Raw genomic sequence first — 19,871 nt, 5'->3', positions numbered from 1 at the left:
TCGGAAGGTCAACGGGGCGACGACACCATAGGGGAACGCGGGCCACCCCCAGGCCGCGCCGGCCTATGGTCTGGTGGGCATGTGGCCCCCCTCTGGTGACTCTCGGGTGTTCTGGATGCTTCCGGGGATTCTAAGATCTTTAGCGTTGATTTCGTCCGATTCCGAGAATATTTCCTTACTAGGATTTCTGAAACCAAAAACAGCAGAAAACGACAGCGGCCCTTCGGCATCTCGTCAATATGTTAGTTCCAGAAAACGCATAAATATGACATAAAGTGTGCATAAAACATGTAGATATCATTAATAATGTGGCATGGAACATAAGAAATTATCGATACTTCGGAGACGTATCACTTGCCGTTGAGCTCTTGCACCGTAGGGAATTTGTGGCCTTCGGGTAACTTTAGCTGCTTCTCCTTGAGCAAGAGGTCGAAAATCTGCTCAGCTTTGCTTACGTCGAAGTCAAACCCCCTTGGAGGACCTTGTGGCTTAACCCACTTGCAGGACACGGGGCTTGCCCCCCGAGCCCATTCAGCCACGGCTACCTCTTGATCTCCCGCAGAGCCTTCATCTTCCTCTGTCTCAACCAGGACTACCGCACGCTTGAATTTGTCCTGGTACAACTCTGGGTGGCGCTGTTCATATAATGACAGTTTCTGAACCATATGCGCCAGTGAAGGGTAATCTGCTTGGGAAGCCATATCCTTGATCGGCGATGCGAGACCCACCACCGCCAACTCGACTGCTTCTTTTTCAGTCAAACGAGCCGAATAGCATCGGTTCCTAATGGTCCTGAAGCGCTGGATGTATTCTGACACTATCTCCCCGCGCTTCTGTCGTACTTGTGCTAGATCGGCAATGCCAGCCTTGGAAGCCTCTGAGTGATACTGCATGTGGAACTGTTCTTCCATCTGCTTCCAAGTCCGGATTGAGTCTGGTGGCAGCGAGGTGTACCACCCGAAAGCCGATCCTGTGAGGGACTGTGCGAAGAACCTCACGCGTAGTGCATCTGATGCTGAGATCGTGCCCAGCTGCGCCAAATATCGGCTCACATGCTCGATTGAGCTGGAGCCATCGACCCACTAAACTTGGAGAATTCGGGGAGCCGATATTTGGGTGGTAGTGGGATCAAATCGTACTCGTTGGGGTACGGCTTGGAATAGCCGATTGCCCTCCTTTTCGGCACCATGCCGAACTGGTCTCGCAAGATTGTGCTGATCGATCCACGGTGCTAGGCTCGAGAAGTCGAGCTGCGAAGATTCGCTGGAGTGGCATACTTAGCTAGCCACGCTTGCTTCTCAAGATCCGAGCTAGGCTGCGGGAGTTGAGCTCCGGAGGTTCGTTGGAGTGGCATACTTAGCTAGCCACGTCTGCTTCTCAAGATCTGATCCAGAAACCCCTCCTGCTGTCCCAGAAACCCCTGCTGTTGCAGTCTGGTTCGTGAGTGCCCAGTTACTGCAGTCCGGCACATATGTGCACTTGTATCCATGCGGGATCTCCTTAGGCGCCTCATTCAAGAACTGGTAATCACTAGGATCACCACCGATCTTGTAGACGATAAATGCTGGTGAACTCGGCACTTCGGTGCTTGCCCGGCGCGAACGGCGGCGGTGGTCGGGTGCAGGTGGTATCTCTCCTTGGTGAGTCCCTAGAGCATGTCCGACGGAGAGTACTGATGCCTCATGATTTCTGGATCACCCGAAGCGCGACACGCTCCAAAGTGTTCACCGAGGCTCTCGGAATGGCGGTGTAGCGAATGAGCTACCATGTGATTAACCTCTCGACGCGAGACACGGTGCGTTCTTCGAAGGGTAGACGAGGTCCACTCCATCGAGCGCGCCTTCAGGTGAGAACCCTTTCCACCTGATGCCGTGTGAGCGGGTCCTCTGGAAAGAGCCGATGAGGTCGGCTTCGAAGATAGCTTTAACATCGTCATACTTCTTCTTGAGCTCCTCAGTCAGATCTTCGTACGTGACTGGAGGACCTTCCGCCATCTCAGATGCAGATGGCGATGCAGTTGATGTTGAAGACTGTCCCACCGGGCGTGCCAGAATGTGTTGGCGTCCGAAACCCACCGGCGAGTAGCGACGGGCAACACGTAGAGCCGGGAGGCTCCCGAGCTGCGGGCGGCCCTGGTCCCTCGAGCGACGGCCCGCAAAGCTCGGCACGCACGTCCGTGCTTGGTGCAGGGCGTGCCACCGACCTATACACGGTCGGGAAGGTGATGGATTGCTTCGCTTAGTTTCTGTATGGCATACACGTAAACATTAAATACGAGCCTCGATCGGCTCTCGGGTTGTCTCGTGAATCGGCTCAAGGAGCCGATCCACCCATGATTCGTATGAGGTCTACGATCACATGGTGGTCCTGCTTGATCAATATAAAGCTAAAACGACCTACGACGATTTAGGGTTTTCACCACATAATCGGAACATCCTACACGTGATTGAGCCTGGCAGCCACACAAGATGATAATAAACCAGCCCTAGATAAGGCCTAAAAACCAACATGGGGTTGATTCCCGCAACATCTTATCTAGGGCTAGCAAACTACACCCTACGTGCTACTGGATCCTTCAACCCGTTTGCAAGGCCTAACTATGTAGATATTAAACTAATCCTTGAAGAACAAGGAGCAATCATAACAGATCGGATCTACTAAACACGGATCAAGCAAGGTGCCGCCCTTACACCTAAGATAGGTGTAAAGGCGGCTAGACATGTAGGGATAGCATGGATCAAAGCATGTATAAAGGTACAACAATGCTAACCCTAACACATCTACGATAACTACGTTGCTCGCCATCAACAAGGCTTCAGCACGAGCAACGCATGAACAACGAATAAACGTATACTGCCTAGATCGCAAGATGCGATCTAGGCAGCATGATGCTTACCGGAAGAAACCCTCGAAACAAGGGGTTGGCGATGCGCCTAGATTGGTTTGTTCACGAACGTGATTGTTGTTTTTCTCAATAACCCTAGATACATATTTATAGTCCGTAGACTTTCTAACGTGGGAATAATCCCAACCGTGTACGAGCCAAATTCTATCTAACCGACACGTATCCTACTATATTTACAGATACACGGGCAAACTAGCCCAAACTTCGTCTACAAGGCCGATTCATATATATTTCTTCCGTGTATATTCTTCAAGCCCATCTTAATCACGGCCCACCTCTGATCCGGTCAAATTCTGGTGATAACAGGAGTTTTGGCAAATTTAGAGAAATTAAACTAATAAGGTTCACCAGCAAATTTAGTCAAAATTTTCTCTTTCTTGCAATCTATAACAGCTCCACAAGTATTTAGAAAAGGTCTACCAAAAATGATAGGGCAATACTTACTAGCAGCAGAACCAAGTACCAAAAAGTCAGCAGGATATTTAATCTTACCACATAGAACTTCCACATCTCGAATAATACCAATTGGAGAGATAGTTTCTCTATTAACTAGCCGAATAACCACATCAATATCTTCAAGTTCGCAAGAACCAATTTCGTGCATAATCTCCGTGTAAAGCTCATAAGGAATAACACTAATACTTGCACCAATATCGCATAAACCATAATAACAATGATCACCAATTCTAACAGATAGCATAGGAACACTAGTTTTCCTAGACTTATTAGGATGTGAAACAATATTAGAAGCATCTTCACGAGAAAATAATATGCCCATCTTCCACATTTTCGGTCACAAGATCTTTAACTATTGCAATAGCAGGTTCTACTTTTATTTGCTCTTCGGGTTCTATAGGTTTCTTTTCACTTTTATTAACCGCACTATTTATAGCAGTACTCCTTCATTTTAGCGAGGAAAGGAGTTTTTTCAATATAAGCTTCAGGAATAACATGATCAACAGTTTCAACTACAACATATTTATTTATAGATGAATCAATTTTATCTTTATACGGTTCATGATACTTATCAAAATTCTTCTTAGGCAATTCATAATGAGAGGCAAAAGCTTTATAAAGATTTGCAGCAACTTGAGAATCAAGACCATAAGTAGCACTCATATTACGAAATTTATCAGTATCCATAAAAGCTTCAATGTATTTATAATCATAATTTATACTTGATTCTCTATCCTTGTCGTTCTCCCATCCTTCAGTATTCTCCTGAATCCGATTAAGGAGGTCCCTGTTAAACTCTTCTTTGTTGCGTGTAAATGATCCAGAACAAGAAGTATCCAGCAAGGTCTTATCTTGAAAAGAAAGTCTTGCATAGAAATTATCAATGATAACATTACCAGGAAGCTCATGAATGGGGCATTTGAGCATTAAAGACTTCAATCTCCCCCACGCTTGGGCGATACTCTCTCCATCATGAGGCCAAAAATTATATATGCAGTTCCGGTCTTTGTGAATTTCACTTGGAGGATAGAACTTAGAATAAAACCGGGGCACAATATCATTCCATTCAAGAGAATCCCCATCATCCAGTAATTTATACCAATGCGCCGCTTTACCAGACAACGATATAGAGAATAGTTTCTTCCTCACTTCATCCATAGCAATACCTGCACACTTGAATAAACTGCATAATTCATGTAAGAACAGTAAATGATCTACATGATGGACAGTTCCATCTCCTGTATAATGGTTATCCACAACACGTTCAATAATTTTCATAGGTATTTTGTATGGAACTTCTTCCTCACCTGGCGCCTCATCCACTACCTTTGCAGTAGTAGTAGATTTTCCAAATAAAAATTCAAGAGAAGATCTCTCCATAATGAATTATGGCAGCAGGCAGAAATAGAATCAGCACTAATAGTAAAAGTTTCCCTTACCAATTCCACTTACCAATAGCGCTTCACTCCCCGGCAACGGCGCCAGAAAATAGTCTTGATGACCCACAAGTATAGGGGTGTATCGTAGTATTTTTCAGTAAGTAAGAGTGTCGAACCCAACGAGGAGCAGAAGGTGTTGACAAGCAGTTTTGATGAAGGATTCACTGTAAATGCTCACAGACAAATATTCAGGGGGTTTTGATGTAGCAGATGAATAAAGTACGAGTAAGTAAAATGCGAGAGTAACAATTGCAGCGAGTGGCCCAATCCTTTTTAGCACAAAGGACAAGCCGGTTTGTTTACTTATAATGACCAAACGTTCTTGAGGACACACGGGAATTTAGTCTAGTGCTCTCGCTACATATGGCTAATTAATCTTCATTGTTTTGATAAGTGTTGTGTGGGTGAACCTATGCTAATGCACCGCCCTTCCTAGGACTAATACATACTTGTGATTATACCCCTTGCAAGCATCCGCAACTACAAGAAAGTAATTAAGATAAATCTAACCACGACCTTAAACTCGAGATCCTCGTTATCCCTCTGCATCGATATACCAACGGGGGTTTAGGTTTCTGTCACTCCGGCAACCCCGCAATTGGCAAACGAGTACAAGATGTATTCCCCTAGGCCCATAAATGTGAAGTATCATGTAGTCGATGTTCACATGACACCACTAGAAGAATAACACCACAACTTAAATATCATAACATTGAATATTACTCAACCATAATTCACTACTAACATTTAGACTTCACCCATGTCCTCAAGAACTAAACGAACTACTCACGAGACATCATATGGAACATGATCATAGGTGATATGATGATGAATAACAATCTGAACATAAACCTTGGTTCAATGGTTTCACTCAATAGCATCAATAACAAGTAGAAATCAATATCGGGAGAGTTTCCCCTATCAAACAATCAAGATCCAACCCAAATTGTTACAGCGGTGACGACGTGCAGCGGTGGAGACGGCGGTGATGATGATGGAGATGATGACGATGGTGATGGAGATGATGTCCAGCTCGATGACGGTGACGATGGCGTCGATTTCCCCCTCCGGGAGGGAATTTCCCCGACAGATTTCAGCCTGCCAGAGAGCTCTTTTCTCTCTGGTGTTTTCCGCCCCGTAGAGGCGGCTGTGACTCTTCGCGACTATCCTCTGGAGCTTAGGTTTTCGGGGCGAAGATGTACACGAAGGAGAGGCGGCCAGAGGGGGCTGTGGGCCCCCTCCTCACAAGGCGGCGCGGCCAGGCCTTGGCCCGCGCCGATCTATGAGGTGGGCCCATGGCGGCCCTCCTCGGCTCCCCCTTCTGGCTCCCTTCGTCTTCTGGAAAAATAGGATTTTCCGTATAATTTATGTCAAATGTCGATCTTCCAAAATATTGCCTTCTGACGACGCTTTTTCCAGCAGAATTCTGACTCCGGTGCGCGATCCTCCAATAATCATGAAACATGCAAAATAGATGAAATAACATAAGTATCTTCTCCAAATATGAAATATATCAATGAATAACAGCAAATTATGATTTAAAATAGTGATGCAAAATAGACGTATCAGGGCCCCACACAACAGGGCGGCGCGGGGCCCACCTTGGCCGCACGGCCCTGGTGTGGCGGTGCCTCGTCGCCCCACTTCGTAATCCTTTCGGTCTTCTGGAAGCTTCGTGGAAAAATAAGACCCTGGGCGTTGATTTCGTCCAATTCCGAGAATATTTCCTTTGTAGGATTTCTGAAACCAAAAACAGCAGAAAACATCAACTGGCTCTTCGGCATCTTGTCAATAGGTTAGTGCCGGAAAATGCATAAATATGACATAAAGTGTGTATAAAACATGTGAGTATCATCATAAAAGTAGCATGGAACATAAGAAATTATAGATACGTTTGAGACTTATCACCTGTGTATCGGCAGGTGCTCCGTATGCAAGCATCCTCATGGCGGCGGTGCACTTCTGAATGGACGAGAACCCGACTACGCCTACATCGTCGAGCTTGAGCTTGAAGTAGGGGTAAAACTCTCGAACGCCGTGGAGGATATTCATGAACAGCCCCTTGCTCATCCTGTACCGGCGCCGAAAATTGTCGGCATGTGTTGCATCATCGGCGAAGTAGTCGTTGTGCAGCATGGCATGCCCCTCCATCCTCTGCCGGGGCTTCGACTTCCTTCTTCCCGGCCTTGATCCTCCGCGGCGCGGCCTCTTCCTCTTCTCCGCCTCGGCGTCAACCATATCCCGGAGGGACGCGATGATCGGCAATTGCTCCCGCAGGTCGTCGTCGAAGGCTTGCTCGTCCTCCGGCGGCCAGGGCAAGCATCTCATCGCCGCCGTCCATGGCTAAAGCAAAATCAATGGTTAAAATTGCGCCGAGGCAAACGACGCAACAAACAGCGGCCAATCGCGCCTACACGGCAAGTCGTCGAGCACCTTCGTGCGCGGAGGTGGGACGGATTTGACGGCGCGTTCGGGACGCGGCGGCGCGGCGGCGGCGGCGGCACGACCGGCGGGAGCCCCAGCCGCGACAACGGTGCCGACTCTCAGCAGAGATCAAACGCCCAAACGGCCGGGAAATCCAGCGGCGGCGGTGGGGTGGGAGGCGCGGGAAGGAAGGAGCGACGAGAAAAGAGGCGCGAACCAACAGTTTATGCAAATAGTCGCCGACATGTGGGAGCCCGCATCGCTTTTCGGTGTGTCCGGCGTCCCCGGAGCGGCTCATGTGGGACGGGGACGGGCTCGGGGCGTCGGACACCGTAGCGGGCCGCGCCGGACAAAAATGGGCTTTGAAGGACGCGACTGGAACGATTTTTTGATCCGGCGGCCTCCAAATCCCTTCGGGGTACGCGGGTGGAGATGCTCTGAAAACAAAAATTCAGAAATGTGTCGCGCAGTTCAATCCCCACCTTTTTTTTTGGGTGCATCCAATCCATCGTCGACGAGCACGAGACGATGCGGCTCGCTGCGGCGGCGGCGGCCCTCCGCTCCACGGCGGCGGCCCTCCTCATCCGCTCCCGCCCACACCCCCTCCCCTCCTCTCTGCACCGGTCCTCCCTCCCCTTAGCCCGCCGCCGCCGCCACTCCTACTCTTCCACCTCCACCGCGCTCGACGACCCTCCGGCGACGACTGCGCCTCCCAATGTTCCACCCTCCCCCGCTCTACCACCGCCTGCAGAACAGGGTGGCGGAAGAAAGGCCGTCCGCCGGCGCATGCACAATTCCCCCGAGGGCCTCCTCATGCACAAGCTCGACATCTGCTCCCGCGACGCCGACCTCCCCACCGCGCTCGCCCTCTACGACGCGGCGCTCCACCCGGCCACCGCCATCCCGCTCTCCCTCAACCACTACAACCGCCTCCTCTACCTCTGCTCCACCGCCGCAGCCGCCGAGTCCGCCGACGCCGCCCGCCGCGGCTTCGAGATCTTCGCCAGGATGGAGGCCCAGGGCGTGGAGCCCAACGAGGCCACCCTCACCAGCGTCGCCCGCCTCGCCGCCGCGCGCCGGGACCCCGCCACGGCGTTCTCCCTCGTCCGCCGCGTGGCCGCCGCCGGCACCCCGCCGCGCCTCCGCACCTACGGCCCCGCCCTCTTCGCCTACTGCGACGCGGGGGATGCCGACGGGGCCGGCGAGGTCGAGGCCCACATGGACGCCGCGGGGGTGGTGCCCGAGGAGACCGAGCTTGCCGCGCTGCTCCGCGTCAATGCCAACAAGGGGAAGGCCGGCGAGGTGTACAGGGTGCTGCACAGGACGCGCTCACTCGTCAGGCAGGTGTGCGAGACGACCGCCGAGGTTGTCGAGGCGTGGTTCCGGTCGGACGCTGCTGCGGCGGCGGGAGTGGAGAAGTGGGACACCGGAAAGGTCAGGGAAGGGGTGGTGAAGGGCGGCGGCGGCTGGCATGGCCAGGGCTGGCTTGGTAAGGGACAATGGGACGTTGGGCGGAGCGAGATGGACAAGAACGGTAAATGTCAGCGTTGCGGGGAGAAGCTTGTGTGCATAGACATCGATCCTTCTGAGACAGAGACCTTCGCCAAGTTGCTCACCCAACTCGCATGCAAGCGGGAGGTCAGGGAGAATTTCCCACGGTTTCAGGTACATTGTTTGGTCCCTTCTCTTACCCCTACAAGTTGATTCAACAATTCTTACACACAGTTTAGTTTCCCTCAACATAGCACCTTTCTAAAGTGTTGCCAAGAACTATACAGTAGTGCTAGCACATATAGTTATTTACGTCGTTCTATGTACAACATATATGGAATTCAATAAGAGCTAGAATGAGGATTGTCTTGTCGTGTTTGGCTGATAAAGAATTTTGGAATGGTTAGGGCTGATTCATTAGTTTGGTGTCCTAGACAATTTTAAAGGGAATTCAGGCTTTTGTTTGTGTCTCACGGCTGTTAATAGTTTCAGGACCAGTGTTCATTGTTCTCACCCTCACAGGGTACAACAATTCTTACACGCAATGCAGTTTCCTTCAACATAGCACCTTTCTAAAGTATTTCCAAGCATCATACGGTAGTGCTAGTACACACAGTTCTTTCCTTAACACCATACTAGGAAGCTTTGGCGCGGCGGCATGCCACGCCCGTCGGATAATATGGATTGCTGTAAGAGGACTGTGGTATAATCTTCCAACCTCTTAACTACGATTCCGGGGGAACAATATCATGGCGTAGTCTGGTAGGTCATACTAGTGTGTACTCATGTCAGGAGTATAGTTTGGACTCAATGTTCTTCTTTTATAGTAGTGGACAGTTTATGGTTGCGGACAGTCTGTACTCATTATATGCTCTCAGCCCTCAACAAAATTAGTTATCCTCTACAAAAATATACTCTTTAGAGAAAAGTGGTAAGCAGCACCTGTACAAAATTGTGATTAAACAGTATTGCGCGATATCAAAAAAGTGATGTCGCTTGGGCACTTAATGAAGTCGATTCTGCGTGTAAGATGGTCTCGTTTGCACCAGCACTCGCCTTTGGTTTGTGTGAAGTTTACTGCATGGAAAAGAGTTCACTGTCAGTATTGTTGGTCCTACTATTGCTTCTCTCATTTGTTTGAAGTCCATGCCAAAATTTGACATGGCAACGGACAGCCTTCTGAACAGTGTTAAAACTGAACTGTTTCTTTGTCTTATTATCTGAATTAAAAGGTGACAGCTTTACTCAATCACCTTCTTAAAATACAGAGCCAAACTTTTATCTAGCAAGGAAAAGGACACCTCTTAATCTTGATCTTGCAACTGTGGGTCAATTTTGTAACCGACTCCGATTGGATATTCCTTGTCTTCTTTTTCTGAAAAAAATGTATAATATTATGCACTTATTCAGACTAACCGCAGGATCAGCCCTCCATCCATGATACTAACTTACAAACAAACTTATTAGAATCATAAAAAACATGTCTTCTATGCATCAGTAACTAAAAGGATCTTCCTATTACTAATTCTTGCTTGATTTTTCTATTGACATGTTCAGCATGACTACAATAGTACATAGATCTGAAACCATCATCTCTCAAACAGTAAGACATTGCTAAGAATTCAAAGAAGTGCTTTGCATGATTGAGTGGTTATGTAACAACCATATTGAGAATGATTACAACAGGCTGAAACTTGGAATTCAGCAAAGTACCTTCCATGAATGACCTCGGCCTACATCCCTTTGGCTGTCCTCATTCCTCAATTTCGTTCTTACTCAACCAGAACCTCAAGCAGAGTGGAAGCTATTTATAAATTATGATCATGCATGACGTAATTGGATAGCTTTGTTTGCTAAACTCTGTGGAGTAAGAACGACGGTGATATACGGTCACAGCTCTTGGAGTTCTGTATCGAATCATCACAGGATATCAAGATGACGGGATGGCACATCCATTTAAACTGAAAAACCATGCGGTATACAAAGCTAAGTAATCAGAGAGATATCTTTGCATACTTAGTTGGTCATATGGCGGTGATACCATAATTAAAGTAGAAATAACAATTAATCGGTACCATTCCGGATATAAATTGGACTTTCTTCATAGTGGACCTCGCGGTTCAGGAAGTAGTGGTTAATTTCGTGAAGGGTAGTTAAATATAATAATTCTGAAGTACATAAGATTGGTTAAAATGAAAAAGAGAGGAAATCAACAAACCATGAAACTGTTAGCTCCTACCCATACTAAATGTTGGGTGCAGCCTTCTCTCAATCTCTCAGCTCATTCTTAGTGGGCACACACATGAGCAAGGAGAACAGGGGAGAAACTTGCTTGAGCAACAAATGCTCTTTCACTATTATATAGCAACATATGCTACATCTTGGCTTTTCAACTTACTCTCCATATGGGGTGCCTCTCCTTATATAGAGGCTTTAGGTCAGTGCTACAGTAACCGACCTAGACAACTAATGTCTAGTTGGCTTCTACTAAGCAAAACCAATCTTGGAGATGGCTGGTCAAATCCAACTTGGAGACTGCTAGTCAAAGCCAACTTGAAGACTGCTGCACACAACTCATGTGCCCTGTTCTCACACACAGCAAGCACACAACCTATGTGTGCTATTCACACTACAGCCTGCACTCAACCTACGTATGCAGGTCACACCATGACAAGATTATATTTAGGCTAACAATCACCCCCCTAATCTTGTCATCTTCTTCCTCGTCTCCAGGATCTCCTTGTTCAACGGCGACCAACGCCGCAACTTCTTCCTGCCACTTCATCTTGAGACGCGCACTTGGCTGCTTGATCCGCACATACCGGCCGCACGCACAACGCGCTCCAACACGCACAACGCCGCAGGCCTTCAACAGATCACCAACGCGCTCAGACGCACGACGTGGACCGGACACATACAAGTTGGGCACACCCGCCACGGCCACGTACAACCTAGACGCGCACGAACACGCTGGTCGTCGACACCGCACGAAGTGGCTTATTTCCCCCCAAGCCGTGACCTGCCGTCGCCGGAGATGTTGCAGCTCCCGTCATCGTCCTCGCCGCCGTGGCCGCCGTCGTGGCCTCACGGACGTGAACATCGCTGCATGCCTCATCTCCGCACGAACAAGGCCACCTTCTTCCTCGGCAACACACACCGAGCTCCTTCTCCGCCGGCGACACACGCCTGATGTTTCGGCGACATACGCCGTTGATGCCGTCACATTCAAACGCGAACCTTCTTCACGATCGTCCCGCGCACGTACGCATGGCGATCCGATCTTCTCATACGGGAGCCACCTGCTCATCCGTGAGACATGTGCACCGATAAGCACATCACACCCGGTCATGGAGCCGAGCCTCTCCGGCCGTTGCGCCCGCGCAAATGTTCGAGCTGGTCTCCGGCGACACACGCCGAACCAACACTCCAACGACGAACGCCGGAAGGATGTAGCCGAACTCGAGCACGAACTCGAGCACAACGGCGACATACGCCTCGGCGACAAATGCCTCCGCCGGACGTCAACTGCCCGCGTCTTCGCGCAGCTCCGCCTCCACGTCCGCGGGCTCGCCACGGACTCACCGCTCGCCATGGCCCCGAACCATGAGGCTCTGATACCAATTGTTAGCTCCTACCCATACTAAATGTTGGGTGCAGCCTTCTCTCAATCTCTCAGCTCATTCTTAGTGGGCACACACATGAGCAAGGAGAACAGGGGAGAAACTTGCTTGAGCAACAAATGCTCTTTCACTATTATATAGCAACATATGCTACATCTTGGCTTTTCAACTTACTCTCCATATGGGGTGCCTCTCCTTATATAGAGGCTTTAGGTCGGTGCTACAGTAACCGACCTAGACAACTAATGTCTAGTTGGCTTCTACTAAGCAAAACCAATCTTGGAGATGGCTGGTCAAATCCAACTTGGAGACTGCTAGTCAAAGCCAACTTGAAGACTGCTGCACACAACTCATGTGCCCTGTTCTCACACACAGCAAGCACACAACCTATGTGTGCTATTCACACTACAGCCTGCACTCAACCTACGTATGCAGGTCACACCATGACAAGATTATATTTAGGCTAACAGAAACAAATTAATTAGAGATATAGTAACATAAAACACCCCTTGAATTGCAGAACGGTTGCCATAAGAGGTAGTGAGGTTGCAACTATCACATCACAAACCTGAAAAAACTGTGAAACATATTATCATCAAAACTGAAAACATCAGGGCCTCCTTAAATTTTTTAGAACGTAGTAACCTAAAATAGTTCTAATTAAACATTACAGCGCTATTCAACTAAAATATTAATTGTTACAGATTCCACAAATCACATATTTTCTAAGAACTTGTTTTTAAATAAGCAATAGCTCTCTACATGACTATCACTTAATGGCCAAAAACGTGGCATCTGTTTTTCTTTACAACATAGTGATAAAGAAAGCACACAGAAAACAGCTAAACCTTAATTATGATTTGATCTGCATATTTGAGATGTATCTGTACCAATGCAGATCTGCATCACGGGAGGCCAATAAACAGTCCAGTACAGGAATGAAAGCACATGGACAGCTAAACCTAAATATGACTTGATCTGCATATTTGAAACATGTCTATATATATACCAATGCAGATTTACATGCTTCATACATGAGATGAAATACGGGAACACTAATTCAGACAAACACACATACTCCAAGGAACATGAATGATATGAAGTTCTACTGATGCATACAAAAACCAACATGTCAGCTCACCATTTTATCAAACCTTCCGTGAATTAAGAAGTTCCAACAAAACACATGTGAAACCAAATGGATATTTCTTGTAATAACTGAACTGATAAAAAATGCGACCTCAAAGTCTAACTATTTGAGTCATTACCTCTCAGTTATTGCCTTTGTCCATGATTTTTTCTTATGTGCTGCAAATAAACTTCTCCATGCTGCAAAATAAACAACATGAAATCAATCTTTTCTGTTCTAACATGTAAAAATAATAATCATATTGATCAAACTTTACCCTGAATTAACAAACATTACCTGAAGACCACATGGAAACATCAAACATGTAATTTTATCCAAGAAAATATAGAATTTCAGGGAAACAACTTTGAACTAATTAAGCACATCAGTTCATTCCCAGGTTCTCCAGAATCCATACGGGGAAACTAAGATTTTCAGATCAGCATGTATCATATGCTCCTGATCTTTTGTTGACCAAATATAATGGATAAAGCAAATTTGTTAGGGATTTGTTCTGAAAGAAAGTGGCAACTGAAGAACCTCATTAGCATGAAACAAAGAACTTATACATGCAATTACTAGAGTAATCAACACCTCATGTTGTAACTTGTAAGTTCTAACAACATGATCAGCTGTTGGAAATGGCACAAAGGACTCAGGATGACAGTATGTCACATCCAAACAGAACCTGAATAAAACCAACCAAATGACCCGAAGTCGAAAAGAGCTCACCGTATATAGATGTGGCGAAGACAGAGGCACAGAGCCACCCGGCCACGACTATCGGACGTCTCGCTGATGTGTGAATGGAGCTGGATCACAGTGGCTCGGCCCCTGGATAAAAAAGCGAGGGTGTTGCAAGCAAATCACGGAGGTAGGAGCGACTCCATGGGATGATGGTGTAAGGTGCTTTGCCGAAGCCCTTGTCGGCCAGTAGAGGCGAGCGCGGTCGCAAGAGGCTCATGGTTGACGCACCGGCTGTGGCGTTGCTCCCCAGGGAGGAATTGCAGGTCAACCATGGGGAACCGGTCATCTGCTGACGCGCCCTGGTCCCCTCTTGCCGCAATGTGGTGAACAGGTGATTTCATAAGTATCTGTACTAAAAGAAGATGAAAGAGAGATGGCCAGATCGAGAGGATTGAGGAAGGGTAGGAGGGTGAATAGATCACCTAGACGCCAGAATACCCGTGCCGGTGGCACCCAGGCTCGCCACCGAGACCGTGATCTACGTGCCCGCGGTCCTGGAACCCCCGCAAAGCTCGTATGGCTGGGTGTTGTGGAGTCGCCGGCGCCAGCAGCCCATGAGAGACAAAAAGTTTGCTTGCCCCCATGGCTGCACTGCCTGTTGTGGCCTTGTTGATGCAGGAGGTGCTGCCTCCTATCATCTGCTTCCTCCTAGATAAACGGCGGCAAGGCTGGGCGAAGCCACGGGAGAGGTCCAACTGGCGCAGTGGCTAATGGGAGCAGCGGCCGCCGCCAGTGCTGTGCCACTTCACGGGAGAGGAGTGCTGTCATTGGGCACCTCGCTTGATAGAGACCCATGATCGTGCAGGTCGGAAGGATAGAGCAGCTATGTGGCGGTGGTGTGTCTGTTACGTGGGCAGCAAGAAGAAAGCGGGTGGCACACAGACACACAGCTTCACGAATAGCCGGGATAAGCGGCGACTATAAAAATAAAACAAAGGGCACCAGATGCACGGGGCTCAACCGGTTGGCCAGAGGCAGGAGCGCGGCCGGTGTTCCTATAGGCAGGTGAAAAGATATGAAAAAGAGGGAATCAGGAATAGCCGGTAACCAGGGGGAAAGACCCGAAAATAAATCATTTTCGGAAACGAAATCAGTGGAGAGAGGAACCGACCGACGGGAAAAAGGTACACGCATCATTCGGCGGTTGAACAAACAGTGAAGAAAATAGGGCTTCTACAGTGCCTGGATTGCCGCGAGATGTGCTGAAGTGTACGACTTTTATATAGTGTATATTATGTGGAGTTCAGTACGACCTAGGATGATGTTTCAAGGCCCCATCTTGGCATGTTGGCTGATAAAGAGTTTTAGAATGGTAAGATCTAATTTTAAAAAGTGATTGCATGTGTTTTGTTTGTGGCTCAAGACTGTTTAGTGGATCTAATTAAATTCGCGGTGAGAAACTTTATGGAGACATAGAATGCAACACCTATCTGTACCGAGTTCTCTGCTTTCGCTGTTAGATAAGAACTAGCATAGGTTAAGAAGCTTCTCCTGTCAGTCTTTTTGTTATGACAGATGTCCAAGGAGCCGCATCAATTTCAGCTTGTATGGGGCTCTATATAGTAGTTATATTAAAGAAGCTTCATTCATCATGCCTCAGTCTCTTTTTTACTATAGACCGAAGTAGCTGTGGCAGCACTACGCAGTGACTGATGTCACAGGTTTTGACGCCTTGCACCGCCACTGCTAAGTGGTCATATCATCAGTCATCATTCAGCATGTTATTCTTCTTCACACGTTACCTCTTGGTTTAAGGTTCTAACCTTAATAACCAAATCTGTTTCTGTGGAGGTCCTGACTGTAAACTATAAGTTCATTTCTCACCAGGAAATGATTGCTTCACAGTCTTTTGTTCTGTTGCTTTTCATTTAACTCCTTATATTCTAGTTGATGCTTTCTTTGTCTAATCGAGGACCTGGTTTCTGCAGGAATGGCTCCGTCGCCATGGACCATTCGATGCTGTTATCGATGCTGCTAATGTTGGCCTTTACAATAACAAAACATTCAATTTTTCTCAGGTAAAAGGTCATTTGTCCTGCAAAGTAGTAATTCTATGATACACTTATTCTTGACATGAATGCAGAGAGACACAGCTAACAGTACCAATTATGAACCATGCTTTTGTTGTAGGTGAACTCTGTTGTAAATGGCATACAGAGAATAACTAAATCAAAGAAATTGCCACTGATTGTTTTGCATAGGAGCCGAGTTAATGGTGGTCCTGCAAAACTTCCACAAAATCAGAAGCTCTTAGAGGGTTGGCGAAATGCTGGAGCATTATATCCTACTCCTCCTGGTTCCAATGATGATTGGTGAGGCCATGTTTCCTGCTTAACATAACAATTGGAAAAGGCATCATTAGCTGTGTCGCTTACCAAAGTTAGTTGGTAGTAGCTCTAATGAAGCAAGCATTGTGCTTTTCACAGTAGTTTGTAAATTTCATTAGATAGCGGTGAGAGATGTCCCCAGTTGAATAATTTATTCTATAGCCCAAAATTGTTCTCTACTCTTTCCAGTTTCCACCATTGCAAATCATTTATTTCCTTTTGTGCTCCAGGTATTGGCTGTATGCAGCAGTTAGTTGCCGTTCGCTGCTTGTTACAAATGATGAGATGCGGGATCACCTGTTTCAACTTCTTGGCACTAGTTTTTTCCCCAGATGGAAAGAAAAGCACCAGGTTTGTTTCTGAACTGCTGCTCTATGTTTTTAACGAGACAATGCAAAGGTTGCTCTGAAGTCCTGGCTCAGTGTTGAAGCCTTAGTTATGGAACCCCAAAACTTACTCCGATTATTTCTCTTAAAAATTCAGTGTAAATAACCCTAGGCAACTCTATGCAGGTCCGGCTAACATACTCAGGGCGTGGTCCTACTTTTCACTTGCCACCTCCTTATTCCATTGTTACTCAGGTGATGATTAATCTAACTCTGAGCCAAAAAATGCATTATCCCTCAGCATCAGTAGCATATGAATAAGTGCTGAATAAAATGGTGCTGTCCTCCTTGGATGCAGGAATCTGAAACTGGAAGCTGGCATGTACCGACGACAACCGGTGATGACATTGAGAATCCACGGCAGTGGGTTTGTGCCACTAGGAAATCTTCAGTGGTTTGTGCAACTACGAAAACTTCGGAGGAATCATCTGCTCGGCCGAAAGCGAGGTTAAGCGAGATGGGCTGGTAGACTATGCTAGGCCTCATTGGGGGTGCGGGAGCATATACCACAATTAGAATAAACACTGAGGTTCTGGCCTTGGTAAGTCCAGTTAAACTTGCTTACGATTGAACATGATGGATAGGTAGGCCAAATAGTTAGCTGCTCTTGAGAGTCAGGATATGTAGTAAGTTGAGCTGGCCAATGTCCGTGAAGTAATGTTGTCAAGATAAATGTTGAAGCCACATCAATTTCAGCTCATATGGGGTTTTAGGCAGTAGCCATATGTGAGAAACTTCATTCAGCATGGCATGCAGTGTCAATCTTTTTACCATCGACCTAAGTAATTATATCCTCAATGTCCAGCCAACATGTTATTGCTCACACATTACCTCTTGGTTTAAGTTCTTATCTGCAATAACCAAAATCTGTTATCGTTGATGGCCCGACTATACTTTACACGTTCATTTGTCACGAGTCATGGGGAAAGGTTCACGACCTTTGGTTCTGTTACTTTTGATTTAATTCCTAACATTTTGCACTTGAAGCTGCTCTGTCTATTCGGGAAAGTGGTCTCTGCAGGAATGGGTCCGTCGTGCCACCATGGACCATTTGATGCTGAAACCGATGCTGCTAATGTTGGCCTTCACCATAGCAAATCCTTCAGTTCTTCTCAGGTAAAAAGTCCTTTGTCCTGCAAAGCAGTAATTCTGTGATACGATCGTTCTCGGAATGCATGCTGAGACACACAGCTGGTAGTACCAGTTACGAACGATGCTGGTTTACAGAATTTTGTAAATATCGCTGGATACTAATGAGAGATGTCACGTGAGTGATTTGGGGCGTGAATGATTCCCCAACTGATGAATTTGATCTTTAGGCTTGAATTGTTATTCTCTACTCTTCCCAGTTTCCACCATTGCAAATCAATTTATTCATCTTCTGCTGCAGGTGTTGGCTGTCTGCAGCTGTTAGTTGCCATGTTGAACGAGACAATGCAAAAAGGTTTGCTCCACTTTCTTGGATGTAGGAACCTGAAGCCGGAAGTGGCATGTACGGTACCGACAGCAACCGGTGATGATATCGAAAATCCACAGCATTCGCATTTTGCCACTAGCAGAGCTTTGCGGGAATTATTAGGTGAGTTAGCAGAGTCATCAGCAGAAGCAAATGGTGGATGTGTTATGTTTTCTGTCAGATAAGATGAGAGACGCTCACCACACACACCATGTCACCCTCCTGCCTATGGAGATTTGGGGGTTGCTTCACTAGTTTCCTTCCTCTTTTTTGCATGAACAAAAAAGATGTGGCCTTAGAGTTTAGTATATCAGGTATCGTTTTATACCTGATATCACGAAGGTTCCACACCACCACTGGTGAACGGTCCCTGCCTTGGACCGCACGTGCATGCTTAGCTGTACTTATGAGACTTCAGGCATGTCTATCACGCTCGTGGTGCCATTATTTGAACAAGCTGGATCTGAGAAAACGATGGAGCGAATGTGACACGTTCGAGCCGGGACCTAGTTGCTAGTATAGGCTAGGATGGTTACTGGTTTCGTGCTCACTCGTGGGCACTTGCAGATCCAAGGAATAGTTTTGATGCTTGATGAGTTGCTGGACCGACTACGATGCGGTACTGTTGCCACTGGCTAGCAGTGACATTTCCTTCTCTTTTTTCTTGGAAGACAGTGACTGTTCACTTCGTCCTCTCTTCTCCTGTCGAGTAGCTTTGGTGATAATTCCTAACTCGGGCACCATGAGATGCATGTTCCCGTCGTGGCTGCAACCACTATGGCATATCCTTAAGCATCATCGCATTGCAATCTACTGTATACCGGAATAGAGAGATCCTGGATAAGAAAACTGGTATGTCAAATACTATTATTTGTGTGTATATGTTCTGCTGATTTTTTTTCAATGGTGGACACGACATTTATCTTACGTTCCACGTCGAGTTGAAACCACATGCCTATGTGTCAACATTTCAGCGTCCCTGGAGCAGTACAACTTAACGTATTGAACTTCAGAGGGCACACCTATGTCATGAACTCCTGCATGCCAACAGCTGGCGATAGCGTGCGGTTGCTTGAACTGAACTTCTGTTTCAGTGCTTTGGCTTGGCCTGAAAGCTGGTCCATGAGGCTGCACAAACCGATTTCCACTCTTGTCAAATCGTAGCAAACTCAGTAGTACTCTTTAGGCAGGGTGGTCCAAGTGATCATACATAAGAAACCACAAACACGAGAATGGTCGGCCACATGTACAAATTCGTAAATGCTCTTGTATATCGACGTAGACTTGGAAAGGAACGTGAGCTGCTTCGCGGATATTGCTTATCCTACTAGCAATTTCAAGTTTCAACTGCTAGTAATTAATATAGTTACATTCATGAGTATGAAATTTCTATCGGATACACGGCACATCCTCCGATCCACATTCCAGAATACCGATTGATCTGATTGGGGAAAGATCAGCAATCATATCAGATTAGATATCAAGATCAGC

At 47.0% G+C, this 19,871-nt stretch overlaps 1 protein-coding gene across 2 annotated transcripts; it reads left to right on the top strand.

Moving 5' to 3' along the window:
* Positions 1-7,752: 7,752 nt before the first annotated feature.
* Positions 7,753-19,245, top strand: LOC124702243 (proteinaceous RNase P 1, chloroplastic/mitochondrial-like). 2 transcript variants are annotated; one of them, XR_007002398.1, is made up of 8 exons: positions 7,753-8,889; positions 16,140-16,229; positions 16,342-16,523; positions 16,769-16,889; positions 17,051-17,119; positions 17,223-17,465; positions 17,912-18,040; positions 18,315-19,245. XR_007002398.1 is itself a non-coding variant. In XM_047234364.1 (6 exons), the coding sequence occupies exons 1-6, from the start codon at positions 7,753-7,755 to the stop codon at positions 17,391-17,393; spliced, it is 1,770 nt and encodes a 589-aa protein (XP_047090320.1). In that variant the 3' UTR covers positions 17,394-17,747. The 2 variants fall into 2 exon arrangements, 1 of the variants encoding a protein (XP_047090320.1); XM_047234364.1 differs by lacking the exons at positions 17,912-18,040; positions 18,315-19,245 and having other exon boundaries at positions 17,223-17,747.
* The last annotated feature ends 626 nt before the right edge of the window (positions 19,246-19,871 follow it).

Source organism: Lolium rigidum, chromosome 3 (assembly GCF_022539505.1).
Source record: "Lolium rigidum isolate FL_2022 chromosome 3, APGP_CSIRO_Lrig_0.1, whole genome shotgun sequence".
In the NCBI taxonomy this organism is placed as follows: Eukaryota; Viridiplantae; Streptophyta; class Magnoliopsida; order Poales; family Poaceae; genus Lolium; species Lolium rigidum.
This window is presented reverse-complemented; position numbering and strand designations above follow the sequence as displayed.

Excerpts from the sequence above, each read along its gene's own strand:
- LOC124702243 (XM_047234364.1), top strand. The coding sequence starts at position 7,753 with ATGCGGCTCGCTGCGGCGGCGGCGGCCCTCCGCTCCACGGCGGCGGCC. Across the intron at positions 16,524-16,768 it reads CCTGGTTCCAATGATGATTG|GTATTGGCTGTATGCAGCAG; the intron begins GTGAGGCCATGT and ends TTTGTGCTCCAG. Across the intron at positions 16,890-17,050 it reads GATGGAAAGAAAAGCACCAG|GTCCGGCTAACATACTCAGG; the intron begins GTTTGTTTCTGA and ends AACTCTATGCAG.